At 40.2% G+C, this 19,684-nt stretch overlaps 1 protein-coding gene across 1 annotated transcript in view; it reads right to left on the bottom strand.

The window, feature by feature from the left end:
* Positions 1–13,098, bottom strand: part of LOC135877161 (signal recognition particle subunit SRP54-like) — a 73,394-nt gene extending 60,296 nt beyond the window's left edge. Inside the window, exons 1-4 of the mRNA XM_065402519.1 lie at positions 13,023–13,098; positions 8,302–8,412; positions 3,062–3,153; positions 2,186–2,270 (exon numbers count right to left, since the gene is read on the bottom strand). Coding sequence (XP_065258591.1) covers positions 2,186–2,270; positions 3,062–3,153; positions 8,302–8,379 — 255 coding nt within the window. The 5' untranslated portion in view covers positions 8,380–8,412; positions 13,023–13,098. The remainder of the gene's footprint in view (positions 1–2,185; positions 2,271–3,061; positions 3,154–8,301; positions 8,413–13,022) is intronic.
* Between the last annotated feature and the right edge of the window lie 6,586 nt (positions 13,099–19,684).

Here is a 19,684-nt window from a genome sequence, read left to right on the forward strand (position 1 = left end):
AATTTAATTTTAAATGACACTTCTTAAACATTTTGAAAACCTTGTTTACTTTACATACAATAGTTTAGTTATATAATATAGACTTATAGAAAGAGATCTTCTAAAAACGTTAAAATGTATTACCGGCACACGAAACCTTAAATTAGAGTGAATAACTGAAGACTCGGCACACCACTTCTGAAAGGTTGCCGACCCCTGGGCTAGAACAACACGAATGCCATATTGTGATCAGCACGCTCTCTGAGATGGCTGATAGAAATCACAATTCACCTTGATCAATTGGTCTATTATGGATTTAAGAAAGGATAGACAAGACTAATTTATAACCCTATAAACAAAAGGAACACACTATTCAGGGCTGATAGCAGAAACCTGTCCGTGCTTGAACAATCCACCTGCCCATGGAAAGTAGAAAGCTTACCAAGAGAACCACAGCCAATTTGTGCAGAATTTTAGCTTTTTAATAAAAGTTATGTTTCTAGCTCTTATGGTTGCAGTTCCTGTCTTATAAGCAAGAGAAGAAAATTAACTGATGCAGTGCCATCTTCCTGAGTCTGCAGACGTTCACAGCTTTGCTAATGTGCTGCAAAGTGAAAATAAGGTACAAACATCAATTTTCACTGCCTCTACTCAAAGCCCTCTAGGGAGGTGTGAAACTGAAAGGAATCTGGCTAATTTCACTTTGATGCTTCTGGCTGGGAAAAGCTGAGTAACTGTGCAAATAGACATTGAAGTTATTAAAGGAGGGCAACAACTCACAAATGGAGACAAAAAGGGGTAAGATTACTAGAGAGATACCCAATATGCAGCAGCAAAGAGGTTGTGAGAGGAAGGTACCCAGAGGAAGAACCCTCCTTACCCCTCCTGCAGCCTTGGGGAGAATTTGTATACACCTCTACCTCAATATAACGCGACCCAATATAACACGAATTCGGATATAACGCGGTAAAGCAGTGCTCCGGGGAGGCGGGGCTGCGCACTCCGGTGGATCAAAGCAAGTTCAATATAATGCGGTTTCACCTATAACACGGTAAGATTTTTTGGTTCCCGAGGACAGCGTTATATCGAGGTAGAGGTGTACTTCAAATTTGTCAGATGTCTTCTAGATGGAAGCCCTATTCCCCTCAAGCAGCGTCCCAGGACACCACAACAATAAGGGAGAAATCATGGCACCCTTTTCTTTCCCAGAAGCAGGGGTGTGTTGGTTTCTGACGTAGGTGTTCCTCACAAAGAATACCTCTATCCCTCTCACTTGGTCTTTGGCTAGTAACATTAGGCTATTAAGAGTCTTGTAAAAATGTCAAGTCCTACGTACAAGTGGATGGAGGAAAGGAATATATGCAAATGGGAACAAAAAATGCTGGGGGAGTAAGCAGGAAAGAATGATGGGATAAGTTAGAAAAGTTGAGAAAAATGGAGGGGGGGAAAAAAAAAAGGCAGAAAACATAGGGGAGAGAACAGGAAGAAACATTGAAGTCAGCTCAAGAATAAGATACAAAGTGATCTAGTGAGGGGAAAAGAAAGAAGTGGAGTGAAGCCAGTGTAGGCCTACCCTAAGAAAGCAAGGGAGATTTAGTTGATTATATTTTAAAAATTTTATTAAATTGACAGTATGTTACAATGTGTCTATTAAAGAATAAAAACAATACACAACCGCTTTATTCCTTTAAATTGCAGTGTGGCTTGGATTGGGGGCATTACAGAACAGCTCTTTTCCACTTGCTAATAGGCTTATTTCTCAGCCTTGTAGATGCTGGACAAATTTTTCAAGATCCAGTTACAGACAGAAATAGTTTGTGTGAGCACTAGAGTTTGAAAGGACTCCAGTTACCTAATCCTACATTCTTTCAAAATTCAACAGAAACAATTTTTCTACTCTCTAGTTACAAAGACCGTTTTTTTCCATTGTTCAATCACAATTCAAAAAAATAATGTTGTAAATTGTCATTAAAAAGCGTTAAACATCTTTGGATTTAATGTCCTGGCACAGGTAAATGCAATGTATCCAAACAGGAACAACGTTTACCAAGACCAATCTATTTTAATACGTAACAGTAGCTCATATGTTGTAACTCAGATGTTTGTACAGTATGTTCATACATGGACTGTTATTTGGACTGTATGGTTACTTACAGAAAGAGATAAAAATCCAAAATAAAAATATGCAAATTTCATGCAGTTTTACCTTGACAAGTTCTTTAAAGACAGCATGCTGAATCATTTTCCTTTTGTTAAGACCAGATGCCATCTCTTCAAGATCAATAGCAGACCTAAGTTTTTAAAAGTTGTTAAAATAAAATCAAAACAAGACAAGAAACATTTGTATAGTTTAAGCAAGCCTTGAGAAGAGGATTAGAAGTATGTCTTAGTTTACATGAACAGAGAAAAATGCCCTACATTCTCTAAGTGTCTTGAACTGTCCATATTTTCTTAAACATTAAGAGACATACAGTAGAAACATTATCCTCATGTTTAGGGTAGATTACCAGCTTTCCAGTATACTTGAATATTTTAAAGAGCATAAACTCAAGTAAAGTACACTAAAAGTTAGACATATTTTAACAGTACTGTCACATGTAAACAGACCCGTTTATATCAAACACAGAATGAAACAGGCAAACCTTAAGAGGCATCAGTATGGTTACTATTAAAAAGGTATGATGTACGGCCAACTAGTTAAACTCTGAAGGAGTTTCACTACACTAAAACGTCTAATTTGACCTCATTACTTCTCATGGAAACTTCATGAAAGAGGATATTCGATATAAAAACAGAGATTTTATATATGCTATTTTCTTCTAAAGAAGAGCATCATCATAAACTAGTTAACTTGAGGAAAGATGTCTTAGGTAATACTGGATTGACACTGACATTTAAATGCTCAGACTAAATTTCTCTAGTGAAAGAGAAGTGGAATGATGGGGGAAATAATTAAATGAAAAATCACGTGTGTGTTCCTTAAGGTATCATATGTAAGTTACTCTACACCTCACTCGTCTGTAACCTCCATACAAACATAATAGAACTAGTCAATTTAATTTATTTTGATTATTTGACTTACTTGACATTTTCTCTCAGCTGCTTCACTAATTTAATGTTAACATCAGCTTCCAGTAGTGCTGTACATACTTCTTTTAACATAGCATTTAAAACCTTTGGGAGGATTAAAAAAAAAAAAAAGGGCATTTAAAATTTACAATTGTGCGGAAATCAAGTTTGTTCATATCTGCATCATGAAAACAATGGCACTTTTGTTTTAGTGTTCAGTAAACACAAAATGATTAATACTTAACGTAATCCATGAGTCTGATGTAAACCAGACACAGAATGATAGCCCTTAAAGTGGAAGTTGATGATTTTAGATGGGACTTACTGGCACACACTGATTTATAAATTAAAAATATTTGATTCAATTGTGTAAACACAGGAATAAAACAAAAGTACTACAGTAGAACCCCAGAGTTATGAACATCAGAATTACGAACTGTGACGGTCAACCTCACACTTCATTTAGAATTGGAAGTATGCAATCATTGGAAGTATGCAAACGCCAGCAGAGACACAAAAGAAAAAAAGCAAATATGGTACAGTGCTGTGTTAAACTACTAAAAAAAAAAAAAAAAAAAAAAATAAAGTAAGGAAACTTTCAGTGCTTGTTTCACTTAAATTAAGATGATTAAAAGCAGAATTTTTCTTCTCAATAAAGCTTTGAAACTTTACTATGAAGTTAATGTTCAGTTGTAAACTTTTGAAAGAACTATAATGTTTTGCTCAGAGTTATGAACATTTCAGAGTTACGAACAACCTCCATTCCTGAGGTGTTCGTAATTGAGGTTCTACTGTAGTTCTATGAAAAAAAAAAAATGTTCAGCTATGGAAAGCACAGTTGATCAGTTTATACTATATTAAAAGAATGTTCCTTCCCCCTTATCATAATTTCATAACAAGAGATAATTCAGCCACATGTAAAGGTAAACTCAAGTTAATTGACAGAATTATACTGTAAAAAGTAATTATAAATGTGCACAAAATAGTTATGACAAATAGCAGATGAAATGACATTGACAAGAACAGTTTATATCCAGTCACAGACAAAAGTGAACAAGAACACAGTAACATCCATAAATAAAAGTATTCCCTAGAAGCAAAATAAGCACATTTCATTGAGAAGGTACATCATGATTCACACACTAAGGCCAGTGTTTTCAAACCAGGGTGGCTAGAGTTCAGAATGAAGGTTAAATTTTAAGAGTTGAGTGCATTTAAGAATGTTACCACTAATCCATACTCTACACAGCTCTCTCAGTGGCCTGATTTTCTGAAACACTGAACTCTTCTAGTTCTCACTGGAGAAAACAGGAGATATGGATGCTCGCCCCTCTGAAAAAAAACAGGTTACTTATTTAACTGCTTAACTTAGGCACCCAGGTTTGAGAATTTTGTCTGAGGTATTATACATCTTCAGACATAGATACAAGCTTGGGGTAAGACGAAAAGTTTATGGTCTCAATCAAATCTGATAATTTGTTATAAAAACACATGATAAAATTTAGGATAATTGGCAAGAAGGGATCATTGTGATTATCTAACTGGATTTCCTGCAAAAACACCAGCCATAGAATTCTCTGGATAAATTCCTGCTTCAAGTCCAATAGCTGTGGTTGAATCAGACCCTATTTTAGAAAAACATCCAATCTTGATTTACAGTGATGTAAATCCACCATACCTTTGGTAAATTGTTCCAATGGTTAGTTAGGCCTTATTTCCAGTCTGAATTTATCTAGCTTCATGTTCCAGCCACTAGATCTTGTTATAACTAGACAGAAACCTGCTAGATTGAAGAGCCTTCTATCACCAAATTTCTATTCCCCACGCAGATATTTATGGGTTGTGATCAAGTCACTCCTTAACCTTCTCTTTGTTAAGCCAGATAGACTCAAGCAGCTCAGTCACTAAGGCATGTTTTGCATCATTCTCATGGCTCTTCTCTGAACCCTCTCCAATTTATCAACATCCTTAAGCGTAGACACCAGAACCAGATATTCAATATTCACAGTAGCAGTCGCACCAGTGCCAGGTACAGAGGTAATAAAACTTCTACTCCAACTTGGTACTCCCCTCTTTACACATGTAAGAATCACATTAGCTCTTCTGGTTGCAGCTTTGCACAGAGGTCACATGTTCAGCTGTTTATCCACCATAACACAAAATCTTTTTCAGAGTCACTGTGTTCAGTCCCTGGAATACTGTGTCCAGTTCTGAAGTTTCCCCCATCCTGTATCTATGGCCTACATTCTTTGTTCCTTGATGTATGACCTTACATTTGGCCATACTAAAAACACTTATTGTTTCTTGTACCCAGCTTACCAAGAACTAGATTTCTCTGTATGAGTGACCTGTCCTCTTCATTATTTACCACTCCTCCAATCTTCGGGTCATCTGCAAACTTTAGCACTGATGGTTTTATTTTATTTTTTTCAGATCATTGATAAAAATGTTAAATAGCATAGCACCAAGAAACGATCAGTGGCGAAAGCCACTACAAACACACCTGCTCAATAGCTACTCCCTGTTTACAATTACATTTTGAGTCCTGTTAGCTACGTTTTAATCCACTTAATGTGTGCGATGTTGATTATGTATCATTCTAGTTTCTTAATCAAAACATGGTATAGTATCAAATACCTACAGAAATTAACCATATTACATCAATACTATTATCATCAAAAGATGATTAGTTTGACAAGATCTATTTTCCATAAAACCATGTTGTGTGGATTGGCATTAGTTACCCTACTTTAATTCTTTATCAATTGAATCCTGTATCAGCCATTAAAAAAAAAAAAAAAAAGGGGGGGGGGGGGCACTGGATTGCCGTCAAGCTGAGAAGGCTATAATTACCATTGTCATCCCTTTTATCTTTTTTAAGTATTGACACAACATTAGCTTTTTTCCAGTCCTTTGGAACTTCCAGTGTTCCAAGACTCATTTAAAAAAAAAAAAAAAATTAATGGTCCAGACAGCTCTTTGAACAGTTTGTTTAATTCTCCTGTAAATTATCCAAACCTGCTGATTAAAAATCTCTTTATTAGCTACTGTTTAACATCCTCTTTAGTTACTGATTGAACAACAAGTATTTCATAATACAATATGAATACATCACCTTGCTTCTCAAATTCAGAACAGAACTATTTATTGAACATTTCTGCCTCTTCTGCATTATTGACAATTCTACCATTTTCATCTAGTAATGAACCAATACCATTGTTAGAATTCCTTTTGTACCTAATATAATTAAACTCCTTATTGTCCTTAATTCTGCTGGCCATAGATATCTGTCTGTGTCCTTTTTGCTTCCTATGTCAGTTTTCTGCTATTCCCAGCTTCTAATTCATATTCATTGCTATCAACTTCCGCTTATTTCCATTTGTTTTATATAACTTTCACTTCCCCTCTAAGCCAGGATTGTTTTTTAAACCAGTGTCGCCTTCTCTCTCTCTCTCTCTCTCTCTCTCTCAATTATGGGCTTATGGCTTTTTTGGGGATCTAACAACATGCTCAGACTTAAAAGTGAAATGAAACAGGTACCACGCAGTCAGGAATAAGATCCAGAGTTTCTGCCAATGTAAAGTTTACATAGCTCCTGGCTACATTATGGCTGCCTATAGCCAATGTTACTAGTTTCACAAGCACTGTAACTCAGTCCTTTAAAGAAATAATTGTTTAACTTCTTTTTTGCTAAAAGAACCTGCACTTATATTCAAAAACTACTGGATTGTTATTGGGTGAAAAAAGTTTAAACTCTATGTCAATATGTAATGGATGCATGCTTAACCAATTATTCCAAAAATTTACATTGAAAAAAGCTAATGCAGTCACAGTCCTAGGATGCATCAGGTGAGGTATTTCCAGCAGAGACAGGAAAGTTTTAGTACCATTATACCAGGCACTGGTAAGACCATATCTGGAATACTGTGTGCAATTCTGGTCTCCCAGGTTTAAGAAAGATGAATTCAAACTGGAACAGGTGCAGAGAAGGGCTACTAGGCTGATCAGAGGAATGGAAAATCTACCTTATGAAAGGAGACTCAAAGAGCTTGACTTGTTTAGCCTAAGCAAAAGGTGGCTGAGGGTAGATACGATTGCTCTCTATAAATACATCATAGGGATAAATACCAGGGAGGGAGAAGAGTTATTTAAGTTAAGCGCCAATGTGGACACAGAACAAATGGATATAAACTGGCCATCAACAAGTTTAGGCTTGAAATTAGGCAAAGGTTTCTAACCATCAGAGCAGTGAAGTTCTAGAACAGCCTCCAAGGAAAGCAGGGGAGTGGGGGGGAAACCGAACTGGCTTCAAGACTGAGCTTGTTAAGTTTATGGAGGGGATGGGATGATGGGACTGCCTACGATGGCATGTGGCCCATCAGTGACAGCCAGCAGCAAAAATCCCCAACAGCTGGAGACAGGACACTAGATGAGGAAGGCTCTGAGTTACTAGAGAGAATTCTTTCCCAAGCATGTGTCTGGTGGGTCTTGCCCATATGCTCAGAATCTAATTGGTCACCATACTTGGTGTCAGGAACAAATTTTCCCCCAGGCCTAATTGGCAGAGACCCTGGGGGTTTTATAGCTTCCTCTGCAGCATGGGTCACAAGCAGGTTTAAAACTAGTGATGGAGAATTCTCTGTAACTTTATGTCTTTAAATCATGATTTGAGGACTTCAGTAACTCAGTGAGAGGTTAGGGGTCTATTTCAAGAGTGGGTGGGCAATGTGCAGGAGGTCAGACTAGATGACCATGGTCCCTTCTGATCTTAAAGTCTGAGACCTGTTCACTATGTTTTGTTAAACATACACTGTAACTACTAAGTAACCCAAAATCATACAGAGGATACCCAAATGAGCTTAAAAACATAGAATTAATAATGTATATACTATTAAGCATATAAATTATTAATTATATCCAGTGAAGTTGATGCAAAAGATTTATACTCCCTTACTGATGTGCCTCAGTACCTTCTACCAGCTGGCACACACAAACTTATGTGTTCGTTTTATTCCTCTCATTTACTCCTTTGATTTCAGCTGCTTACCTTCTTCCCCAGCCCATTTCCTCTTCGGAAAAGACAGTGTGATCCCCTGCCCATGCCTTGTACACTTAGTTAAAATTAAATTTAAATCTGACTTTGGGGTGACTAAATTCCAGTAGTTTTTAAGCAACATCAGCCTAGTCCATCATGGTAATATTTTGCCTTCTCTGTGATAACAGAGCTATAATGTACACAAATATATTACATACCTCTTCATTGATAATTGTAGCATTGCTCAGCGAGCGCAATGCTGAGGTAATTTTTCTTCCAAGGTCTGCTAACACCATGTTGGCGGCTTCAGAGAAAACTCACACAACAATCTGTAAAGCATTAAGAAAAGGTAAACATGCTACATTAATTTTAGGAAATATTCTGTTACCTAAAAATCAAAGACACACAAAAAAAGTGAGGTACATTACCATGATGTCATCTTGATGTTTATATAGAGTGAAAGAAAAGTCTCTGTCTCATAATCAGCTTTGTTCTAAGACTATTTAGAGAGTTTTGCTGCTCTATACCAATCTGAATTTCTCATTTCCTGAAGACACTTATGAAAAACAGGTCATTTTGGAGTTTGTTACTGCTGCTCATTTCTCATCTCAAGTCCTAGAATTCTCTTTAGAGCATTTCCAAGCAACTAGCTGTGATGTCACAACCAGATTTGAGTTATGGCAAGGAAGAAGAGGATATGAAGAAACTCAAACTTTGAAGTGAAAAATTGTTCCAGAGAAATATACCAAGTAAGAGACCCATGTTCAAATCTAAATCTCCCTCAGTGAGCCAAATGACACTAGGAAAACACCAGAATTAGATGGTAAATCTTGCCTTACTTACAATATATATCTGACAACCTGTCAAGAAGAAATCTCTAAGTAGGAAAAATATTGTGACAAAAGCCACGTGAAAGTTGAATGATGTTACATAAAGATAAGAAAGCACAGTTTTGACCAGTAAACCCTCATCTTTCAATACACCTTCTGATTTTGATTCTGCCAGGTAGAGGTACAACTCAAATTTGACTAGACTTCATTGATTTTCCTTGTCCAACTTCTGTGAAATCCACAGCTTAAACAGAAAAGATCTACTTTTTAAAGTTACATTTTAATAGCTTACTGTTATTACCAATCAAAGCCCCAATCCTGCAGACATTTACACAAGTGCTTTATTTTATATGTTAAATTTGATAGGACTACTCATGACCACAGAGCACCTAAGTAAATATTTATAGAATTTAAAATAAGCTTTCAGAATTCTGCACATCTGCAAGTGCAGATGTTACATATTGTTTCCTGACAAAATGTTATTTTTGCTACAGAAATTTGAAACAAAAACTAAAGAAATAAAGTGGCTCAGCTTGTAACACCATTACAATAAGCCTACAGATAAGTAATTGGGGATGGGGAGGCCAAAAGACTCTACATTTCAGCTTCAGCATTTTTAGTTCCAACTGCCATTCTCCCACGAGTTACCAGCCATTAACATAGGGAGCACATTTCAACAGAAGGGCAGGGAACTGCTGAAGTCTAATAATGCTACAGGAATCAGAGGCTCAAAGAAACCATGAATATTTCACAGAAATTTGGATATAACTAACAAAGATAAGATGGGGAAAGAAGACTTTAATAAACTTGCTTTATTCCTTCTTCATCATCATAAAGTAGACACCTATTCTTCAAAGGGAAGCATCTCATGTGGTAGAGAATCCAAATATTTACTTTTGTGAAATTTGAATACAAGTCTTGGTATTAGTAAAAAAGAAAAATACTACTCAATTCATTCTTTTATACCGGAAAACTTCATGGGGATTTTTTTTTTTTTTAATATTTGTAAAAGTTTATACAGTTTAAAGTTAGGCACATGAACACTAAAATCGAGGGACTCAAGTATTACTGTACACAAACATTTATTTGCCTACGTTACCAACATGTTGGATTATTAAGAATGGAAAAAAATGTTAAATACAGATCTCTTTTCATCATGTTTCCTTTTTGCACAGCTTGTACTACGAAAATCAGTGAAGTCAGCTTTACTTTTGTTAATAGTCCCTTTAATGTCACAAACATTGCAGGAGAACGTTTATTTAAACAGCGTTTTCTGTTGTAGCCGTGTTGGTCCAAGTATATTAAAGGGTAAGTCTACACTTAAAACGCTGCACTGACGCAGCTGCACTGCTGTAGCGCTTTAATAAAGATGCTCTACGCTGATGGGAAAGAGCTCTCCCGTCAGCATAGTTACTTCACCTTGAGAGGTGACAGCTATGGCTATGTCTACACTACAGACCTTACAGTGGCACAGCTTATACTGCTGCAGCTGCGCCGTTGTAAGGTCTCCCGTGCAGCCGCTCTATGGTGAAAGGAGAGAGCTCTCCCGTCAGCATAATTAAATCACCCCCAAGAAGCGGCAGTAGCTATGTCGGGGGGAGAGCCTCTCCTGCAGACACAGTCATCCACACCGGCGCTTCTGTCAGTGAAACTTATGTCAGTCGGGGGGGTTTCACACCTCTGACTGACAAAAGTTTTACCGACAAAAGTGCTACTGTAGACATGTCTATGGGAGAAGCTCTCTCACTGACATAGTGCGGTCTACACGAAGGGCTAGGTCAATATAACTACACTGCTATGGGGTATGGACTTTTTACACCTCTGAGCAACGTAGTTAAACCGATATAGATCTGTAGCATAGACAGACCTGAGAAACAAGATGGGTGATGTAATATCCTCTGATGGGTCAACTTCTGTTGGTGAAAGAGACAAGCTTTAAAGCTACGCAGAGCTCTTCTTCAGGTCTAAGAAAGATAGTGTCACAGCTAAACACAAGGTGGAACAGACTGTTCGGTATACATAGTTAACATATTCTCAGGGAACACTTACGGTGAAGTGGCCTGTTAACACCTTGGCAGTCACAGGCAAAAAAAGGGGTGAATGAACTCCTAGAGAAAAATAATAAAAGACAAAATCACCCATGGGCAAACACTTTTCACAAAACCATCACACCGTATCTGACCTCTCAGTCCTCATCTTCAAAAGAAACCTGCACACAACACATTTAAAAAATGAACCTGGGAGCTTTTATTCATAAGTCTTAATAGACACTGGATTTATGGCTTATTACAACAATCTGTACCCACTAACACCCCTTTATTTTCCTATGACTACAGGGGTATTAACAGGCCACTTAACCTCAAATGGTCTCTTAGAATATGCATGAACGACTGCTGAAAAATCAACAGAGAGAGTCCTGTGGCACCTTTAAGACTAACAGATGTATTGGAGCATAAGCTTTCGTGGGTGAATGCCCACTTCGTCGGATGCATGCTGAAAAATCCACACTCCTGAGCAGTGTGGTTAAGCCAACCTAAGTCCCTGTGTAGACAGCACTAGGTCAAGGGAAGAATTCTTCCATTGACCTAGCTACCGCCTCTCGGGGAAGTGGATTACTTATGCCGATAGGAGACTCTCTCCCATTGGGGTAGGTAATGTCTACACTGAAGCGCTACAGCAGCTTTAAGTGTAGACAAACCCCGAGTACTTTTCTCAGACCTGAAGAGCTCTGGGTAGCTTGAAGATTTCTCTCTTTCACCAACAGAAGTTGTTCCAGTAAAAGATATTACCTCACCCACTTTGTTTCTCTGGGGTTTGGGGTTTTTTTTGGGGGGGGGGGTTGTAATTTAAAAAAAAAAAATCATGAATATATATTTTTGTTTTACATTCTGTAAAAAAAAAATTCTCACAAAATTTAATTTGTAGTTCTCTCTGATAACATACCATATTAAATTTAAATGGTTATAATCGCCAACAGTAGAACTCTCCTCAAAGTCTAAATGAGCAGATGATCTTCCAGTCACATTGCAAGGCATAACAAATGCAGGCTCTTTCAAAACAAAGTAGTTTCAAATCCAGTGCTATAAACCCTCAGATAAGAACCACCCTGCATGCTTGAAAGCCCAACATAATTTCTACTCTTGGGTCAGCAAGCATAGTCAAATCAGGTAATAGGGTTGTTATGGTTGACTGTTGTTCTGAGATTAAGTAAGCACTCCTAGAAACATTGATATTTACTAGTGCCCAATGCTGATTAAATTTATCCCAAGGATTAAAATATTGTTTCTAGCCTATGGAATACAAATTATCTACTTTGAGACAGGATATGTTTATCTATTTCAAGTGATATTTATGGAGTCCTCTCTGCTGCTTTTTTCCCCTGTAGAATTACATAATGCAATTCGAAGTTGTATGGTTAATGAAAAATATTTGGTATTGTTGAAAGAAAATGTGTCAATATTTTAAAATGCAGAATGGCAAACATAAAACCCTACATGACTACTTATGAACAAATCCGTGGCCAACTAGAAATTATTTCGCCTAATACAACAAAGCCACATTTAGTCTGGAACACCAGCAACTCAAAAAAGAACGTTTATACCCAAGCTTCATAACTGCCGTTACAACAGGTGAGGGTCCGGATTGCTAGAAGCAGAGACCAGTCACCAGACACCACCCGCCCCAATCTGGGTAGATCTTTAGAGCAGAGGCCGGACCGTTTAAGAACGAGAGCGCGGCCCTAGAGCCACGGTGCTGGGCCGGAATCAGGGGCAGGCTGGTGCCTGGAAGGGTGTAGGTCTTGTTTCGAATCTGCCCAGGCTGCCAGGCAGGCGGCGCCCCCTCCCCCGGTGCCGACACCCCGCCTCAGTCTCGGAGTGAGCGAACCGCTTGAGACTTCCCCCAGCTGGAGAGTGCGGGGCAAGGACAGGCCCGGCCAGACGGGAGCTCACCGGCAGGGCCCTGCCGCCGAGCGCGCGGTGAGAGGCCAACAGCCGGGCTGCGCCAGAGAGAGGTGCCGCAGAGCGAACCTGCGCTCGGGGCAGTGGAGGAAAGTAGATGAGAACGGGCCTGTCCCCGGGACCCCCCGCCCGGCCGCCCACGGGACTCACCAGGAGGCACACGCGCAGAGCGGTCCCGCGGGAGGCGGTGGGCCCAGAGGGGCCGCGGTGCAGGCCGGGCCCGCGGGGGCCACGCTCCTCTCTCTCACCCCGTCTGCCCCTTGCCGCTGCGACTCACAACACAGCGAGCACCAGCGCCGCCACTCAGCCTGGGAAACGTCACCTTACCACTCGATCCCCGACCTCCTGGGGAACCACTTCCGTTTCCGGGACACGCCAGCTGAGCCTGTCCGCTTTAAGGTGGCGCTGAGACATAAGAACATAAGAAAGGCCGTACTGGGTCAGACCAAAGGTCCATCTAGCCCAGTATCTGCCTACCGACAGTGGCCAATGCCAGGTGCCCCAAAGGGAGTGAACCTAACAGGCAATGATCAAGTGATCTCTCTCCTGCCATCCATCTCCATCCTCTGACGAACAGAGGCTAGGGACACCATTCTTACCCATCCTGGCTAATAGCCATTTATGGACTTAGCCACCATGAATTTATCCAGTCCCCTTTTAAACATTGTTATAGTCCTAGCCTTCACAACCTCCTCAGGTAAGGAGTTCCACAAGTTGACTGTGCGCTGCGTGAAGAAGAACTTCCTTTTATTTGTTTTAAACCTGCTGCCTATTAATTTCTTTTGGTGACCCCTAGTTCTTGTATTATGGGAATAAGTAAATAACTTTTCCTTATCCACTTTCTCAACATCACTCATGATTTTATATACCTCTATCATGTCCCCCCTTAGTCTTCTCTTTTCCAAACTGAAGAGTCCTAGCCTCTTTAATCTTTCCTCATATGGGACCCTCTCTAAACCCTTAATCATTTTAGTTGCTCTTTTCTGAACCTTTTCTAGTGCTAGAATATCTTTTTTGAGGTGAGGAGACCACATCTGTACACAGTATTCGAGATGTGGGCGAACCATGGATTTATATAAGGGCAATAATATATTCTCAGTCTTATTCTCTATCCCCTTTTTAATGATTCCTAACATCCTGTTTGCTTTTTTGACCGCCTCTGCACACTGCGTGGACATCTTTAGAGAACTATCCACGATGACGCCAAGATCTTTTTCCTGACTCGTTGTAGCTAAATTAGCCCCCATCATGTTGTATGTATAGTTGGGGTTATTTTTTCCAATGTGCATTACTTTACATTTATCCACATTAAATTTCATTTGCCATTTTGTTGCCCAATCACTTAGTTTTGTGAGATCTTTTTGAAGTTCTTCACAATCTGCTTTGGTCTTAACTATCTTGAGTAGTTTAGTATCATCTGCAAACTTTGCCACCTCACTGTTTACCCCTTTCTCCAGATCATTTATGAATAAATTGAATAGGATAGGTCCTAGGACTGACCCTTGGGGAACACCACTAGTTACCCCTCTCCATTCTGAGAATTTACCATTAATTCCTACCCTTTGTTCCCTGTCCTTTAACCAGTTCTCAATCCATGAAAGGACCTTCCCTTTTATCCCATGACAGCTTAATTTACGTAAGAGCCTTTGGTGAGGGACCTTGTCAAAGGCTTTCTGGAAATCTAAGTACACTATGTCCACCGGATCCCCCTTGTCCACATGTTTGTTGACCCCTTCAAAGAACTCTAATAGATTAGTAAGACACGATTTCCCTTTACAGAAACCATGTTGACTATTGCTCAAGAGTTTATGTTTTTCTATGTGTCTGACAATTTTGTTCTTTACTATTGTTTCAACTAATTTGCCCGGTACCGACGTTAGACTTACCGGTCTGTAATTGCCGGGATCACCCCTAGAGCCCTTTTTAAATATTGGCGTTACATTAGCTAACTTCCAGTCATTGGGTACCGAAGCCGATTTAAAGGACAGGTTACAAACCTTAGTTAATAGTTCCGCAACTTCACATTTGAGTTCTTTCAGAACTCTTGGGTGAATGCCATCTGGTCCCGGTGACTTGTTAATGTTGAGTTTATCAATTAATTCCAAAACCTCCTCTAGTGATACTTCAATCTGTGACAGTTCCTCAGATTTGTCACCTACAAAAGCCAGCTCAGGTTTGGGAATCTCCCTAACATCCTCAGCCGTGAAGACTGAAGCAAAGAATCCATTTAGTTTCTCCGCAATGACTTTATCATCTTTAAGCGCTCCTTTTGTATTTTCATCATCAAGGGGCCCCACTGGTTGTTTAGCAGGCTTCCTGCTTCTGATGTACTTAAAAAACATTTTGTTATTATCTTTGGAGTTTTTGGCTAGCCGTTCTTCAAACTCCTCTTTGGCTTTTCTTATTACACTCTTGCACTTAAGTTGGCAGTGTTTGTGCTCCTTTCTATTTGCCTCACTAGGATTTGACTTCCACTTTTTAAAGGAAGTCTTTTTATCTCTCACTGCTTCTTTTACATGGTTGTTAAGCCATGGTGGCTCTTTTTTAGTTCTTTTACTGTTTTTCTTAATTTGGGGTATACATTGAAGTTGAGCCTCTATTATGGTGTCTTTAAAAAGGGCCCACGCAACTTGCAGGGATTTCACTTTAGTCACTGAACCTTTTAACTTTTGTCTAACTAACCCCCTCATTTTTGTATAGTTCCCCCTTTTGAAATTAAAGGCCACAGTGTTGGGCAGTTGAGGTGTTCTTCCCACCACAGGGATGTTGAATGCTATTGTATTATGGTCACTATTTCCAAGCGGTCCCGCTATAGTTACCTCTTGGACCAGCTCCTGCGCTCCACTCAGGATTAAATCTAGAGTCGCCTCTCCCCTTGTGGGTTCCCGTACTAGCTGCTCCATGAAGCAGTCATTTAAAGTATCGAGAAATTTTATCTCTGCATTTCGTCCTGAAGTGAAATGTTCCCAGTCAATATGGGGATAATTGAAATCCCCCACTATTATTGGGTTCTTAATTTTGATAGCCTCTCTAATTTCCCTTAGCATTTCATCATCACTATTACTGTCCTGGTCAGGTGGTCGATAATAGATCCCTAATGTTATATTTTTACTAGAGCATGAAATTTCTATCCATAGAGACTCTATGGAACCTGTGGATTCGCTTAAGATTTTTACTTCATTTGAATCTACACTTTCTTTAACATATAGTGCCACTCCTCCCCCTGCACGGCCTGTTCTGTCCTTCCAATATATTTTGTACCCCGGAATGATTGTGTCCCATTGATTGCTCTCAGTCCACCAGGTTTCTGTGATGCCTATTATAGCTATATCCTCCTTTATCACAAGGCACTCTAGTTCACCCATCTTATTATTTAGACTTCTGGCATTTGTGTACAAGCACTTTAAAAACTTGTCCCTGTTTATTAGCCTGCCTTTTTCTGATGTGCCAGATTCTTTTTTATGTGGCTGTTTATCATTTGATCCGGCCCTTACATTATACTTTTCAGTCCTCTGCTCCTGACTATAACCTGGAGATTCTCTATCATCAGACTCTCCCCTAAGAGAAGTCTGTGTCCGATCCACACGCTCCTCTGCAGCAGTCGGCTTTCCCCCATCTCCTAGTTTAAAAACTGCTCTACAACCTTTTTAATGTTTAGTGCCAGCAGTCTGGTTCCACTTTAGTTTAGGTGGAGCCCATCTCTCCTGTATAGGCTCCTCCCATCCCAGAAGTTTCCCCAGTTCCTAATGAACGTGAACCCCTCCTCTCTACACCATCGTCTCATCCACGCATTGAGACTCTGAAGCTCTGCCTGCCTACCTGGCCCTGCGCGTGGAACTGGGAGCATTTCTGAAAATGCCACCATAGAGGTCCTGGATTTCAGTCTCTTCCCTAGCAGCCTAAATTTGGCTTCCAGGACATCTCTCCTACCCTTCCCTATGTCATTGGTACCTACATGTACCACGACCACCGGCTCCTCCCCAGCACTACACATAAGTCTATCTAGATGCCTCGAGAGATCCGCAACCTTCGCACCAGGCAGGCAAGTCACCATACGGTTCTCCCGGTCATCACAGACCCAGCTATCTACATTTCTAATAATCGAATCTCCCATTACTAACACCTGCCTTTTCCTAGAAACTGGAGTTCCCTCCCCCGGAGAGGCAACCTCAGTGCGAGAGGCAACCCCAGAACCATCTGGAAGGAGGGTCCCAACTACGGGAAAGTTTCCCTCTGCTCCCATTGACTGCTCTACTTCCCTGGGCCCTTCTTCCTCCTTAACAGCACAGGTGCTGTCTAAGCGGAGGTGGGACAATTCTACAGTGTCCCGGAAAGCCTCATCAACATACCTCTCTGCCTCTCTCAGCTCCTCCAGTTCCGCCACCCTGGCCTCCAAAGTCCGTACATGGTCTCTGAGGGCCAGGAGCTCCTTGCACCGACTGCACACATACGCCACCCGCCCACAGGGCAGGTAATCATACATGCGACAGTCGGTGCAATAAACTGGATAGCCCCCACTCTGCTGCTGGGCTTCTGCCTGCATTGTATCCTAGTTAGTGAAAGGGTGGTTTACAGAAGGGAGTTTTGGAATGTGGTTTGGTTTATAGGTTTTAGGGGGGGGCCACGGGGATGGGGTTACGGCTGGCGAGGGACTCCCACTCCCTTCCCACTCCCCTTCTAAACTCCCTTGCGAAACTCCCTGTTAGCAGCCCCTGGTCGCTTGTGCGCGGCTTTATAAAGCCCTGGCCTGAGGGAATGCCCCGCCCACTGATTAAGGCTCAGCCAATTACCAGAGGCTTCGAGCTTTCAAACCTGCCTCCAACTGCCAGCTACAGACAGTCACTTACCCCACAGATGCTGTATTAGCTCCTCCTTCACCTGGAGAACTCCTTTGCGAAACTCGCTGTTCGCAAAAAAGACAAGACCTCCTAGACGTTCCGCTCTAGGGGGTCTCGCTCCTAGCCACGCGCTAACAGGCCGAAACATTTTCTTTTTTATTAACTTTTAAAAATATCTATAGAGAAAAACCAACATAACAAACGATGCTGAAACGTCTCATAATAGATTAACCCTTTGCTGTCTCACCCTAGCTATACCTGAAACATTTAATGCTATATGACTGGTTACAATGCAAATCTGTTATTTGTATTACAGAATTTTAGGCAGAAACAACTTTTGTTTTTACAAATCCAGCTAGTTCAAAAAAAGATAAAGAGCAGAGGCAAAAATCAGAGGAGGGGGATAAAGATGGGGAGGGAAGAGAGTGGGTAGAGAAGAAGGGTCGGTTGGGGCAGAGGGGAGGGGGAATGTATTTAATTCAGATACTTCTAGAAAAGCATCCCATATTCTGAGGATTTTTCTTTGTATATTTCTGTGATGATATACAATTCTTTCCAGGGTGGCTAAGCCTACAATGTCTATGCTCCAGTCTTCAATTGTTGAGCTCTATTTGGATTTCCATTTTGGTAGTACTAATCTGTTAGCAATTATTATTGCTCTGTTGAGCAAAAGTTTTCCAAATTCTTCAGCTTCCAATTAACATCAATTAGGTTTAAACTTACATGTTTATCCTGTAACACAATTTTATTTGTTAGGGTGAAATTTACTCTGCAATGAAGTTCTGCCCAAAACATACGGGGATAGGGGCATTTCCAGAGCATGTGGGTTAAATTGGCACAAGCTGAATCATATATTTGTCTGATTTAGCAGCATGCATTTTGAACAGAGAGTGGACCAGTGCATTCTCCATATAATTTTCTGCTGGATTAATCTTAAACAAAAGTCCAAGGAACAGTTCAGAGCACTGGTTAAAATGTGTTTCCATAGTTAGCAGAAAATAATTGGCCTACTTCTTCCTCCTAATAATTTTTTTAGGAGATCTGTTTTTAATTCAAATTTGCTGACCAAGTCTGTATATAGTGTTGCCATAGGTTTTGGCAATCGGTAATATCTGGAGAAATGAAAGCAGTTCAGGTGGGTAGGGGTAGCACAGGCATTGAGGCTAAATAGGTGGGAGATGGCATGTTTACACTGGATATATTTTCACTCCTTCTTAGTCTCTAGATTGAACCTTTTGTTTAATATTGGAAAAAGGAGGAAGATATTATTTTCAATAAATTGACTGATGGTCAAAATCCCTTTCCTATCCAGCCTGGCCAAATGATGGGGTTGCCTACTATACAGAGTTTCAAGTTACCCCAGATACAGGCCTTGATATGTAGAAGGGAGTGATGTTTACATTTAATAGACATAGTACACCAAGTATTTCTGGCTGCCACAATAGTTGGTAATTGTTCTTTAGGAAATCAGTAGTAATCTGAGTGCAGCGCAATGGAAACAGAAAAAGAAGCAACCAATTCTGCCTCTAGCTGGAGCCAATCTGGGGCTCTGCAGCATGAGAGAATTAGCCACTGGGCTGCTTGGTTAAGAATCATTGCCTGATGCTAAAGTTTAAAGTTGGGAAATCTAAAACCACCTGTTTTGATAGGGAGCTGTAAGGAGATTGTTGCCAGCACCCCATGAGAAGGACCTGAACATGTTGTCAATTTTGGTAAAATAAAAGGGAGGAATATCGACAGGAAGGGAATTCAGAATAAAATTTATCCTAGGAAGAACGTCCATTGTGATGCTGGCAGACCAGGTACCAGCTCACGACAAAGTCCCCATGTCTCACCTGAACACTGACAAATACAGCTGGAATCACTCTGGCTCCATCAGTGTGTTAGTATTGTTAAATTAGATATTAGGATTATAAGAATGTGTTTAGACTTTATTGAATGAGTTACTGCATGCATTAATCTCTCTTACAATGT

Source organism: Emys orbicularis, chromosome 4 (assembly GCF_028017835.1).
Source record: "Emys orbicularis isolate rEmyOrb1 chromosome 4, rEmyOrb1.hap1, whole genome shotgun sequence".
Lineage (NCBI taxonomy): Eukaryota > Metazoa > Chordata > Testudines > Emydidae > Emys > Emys orbicularis.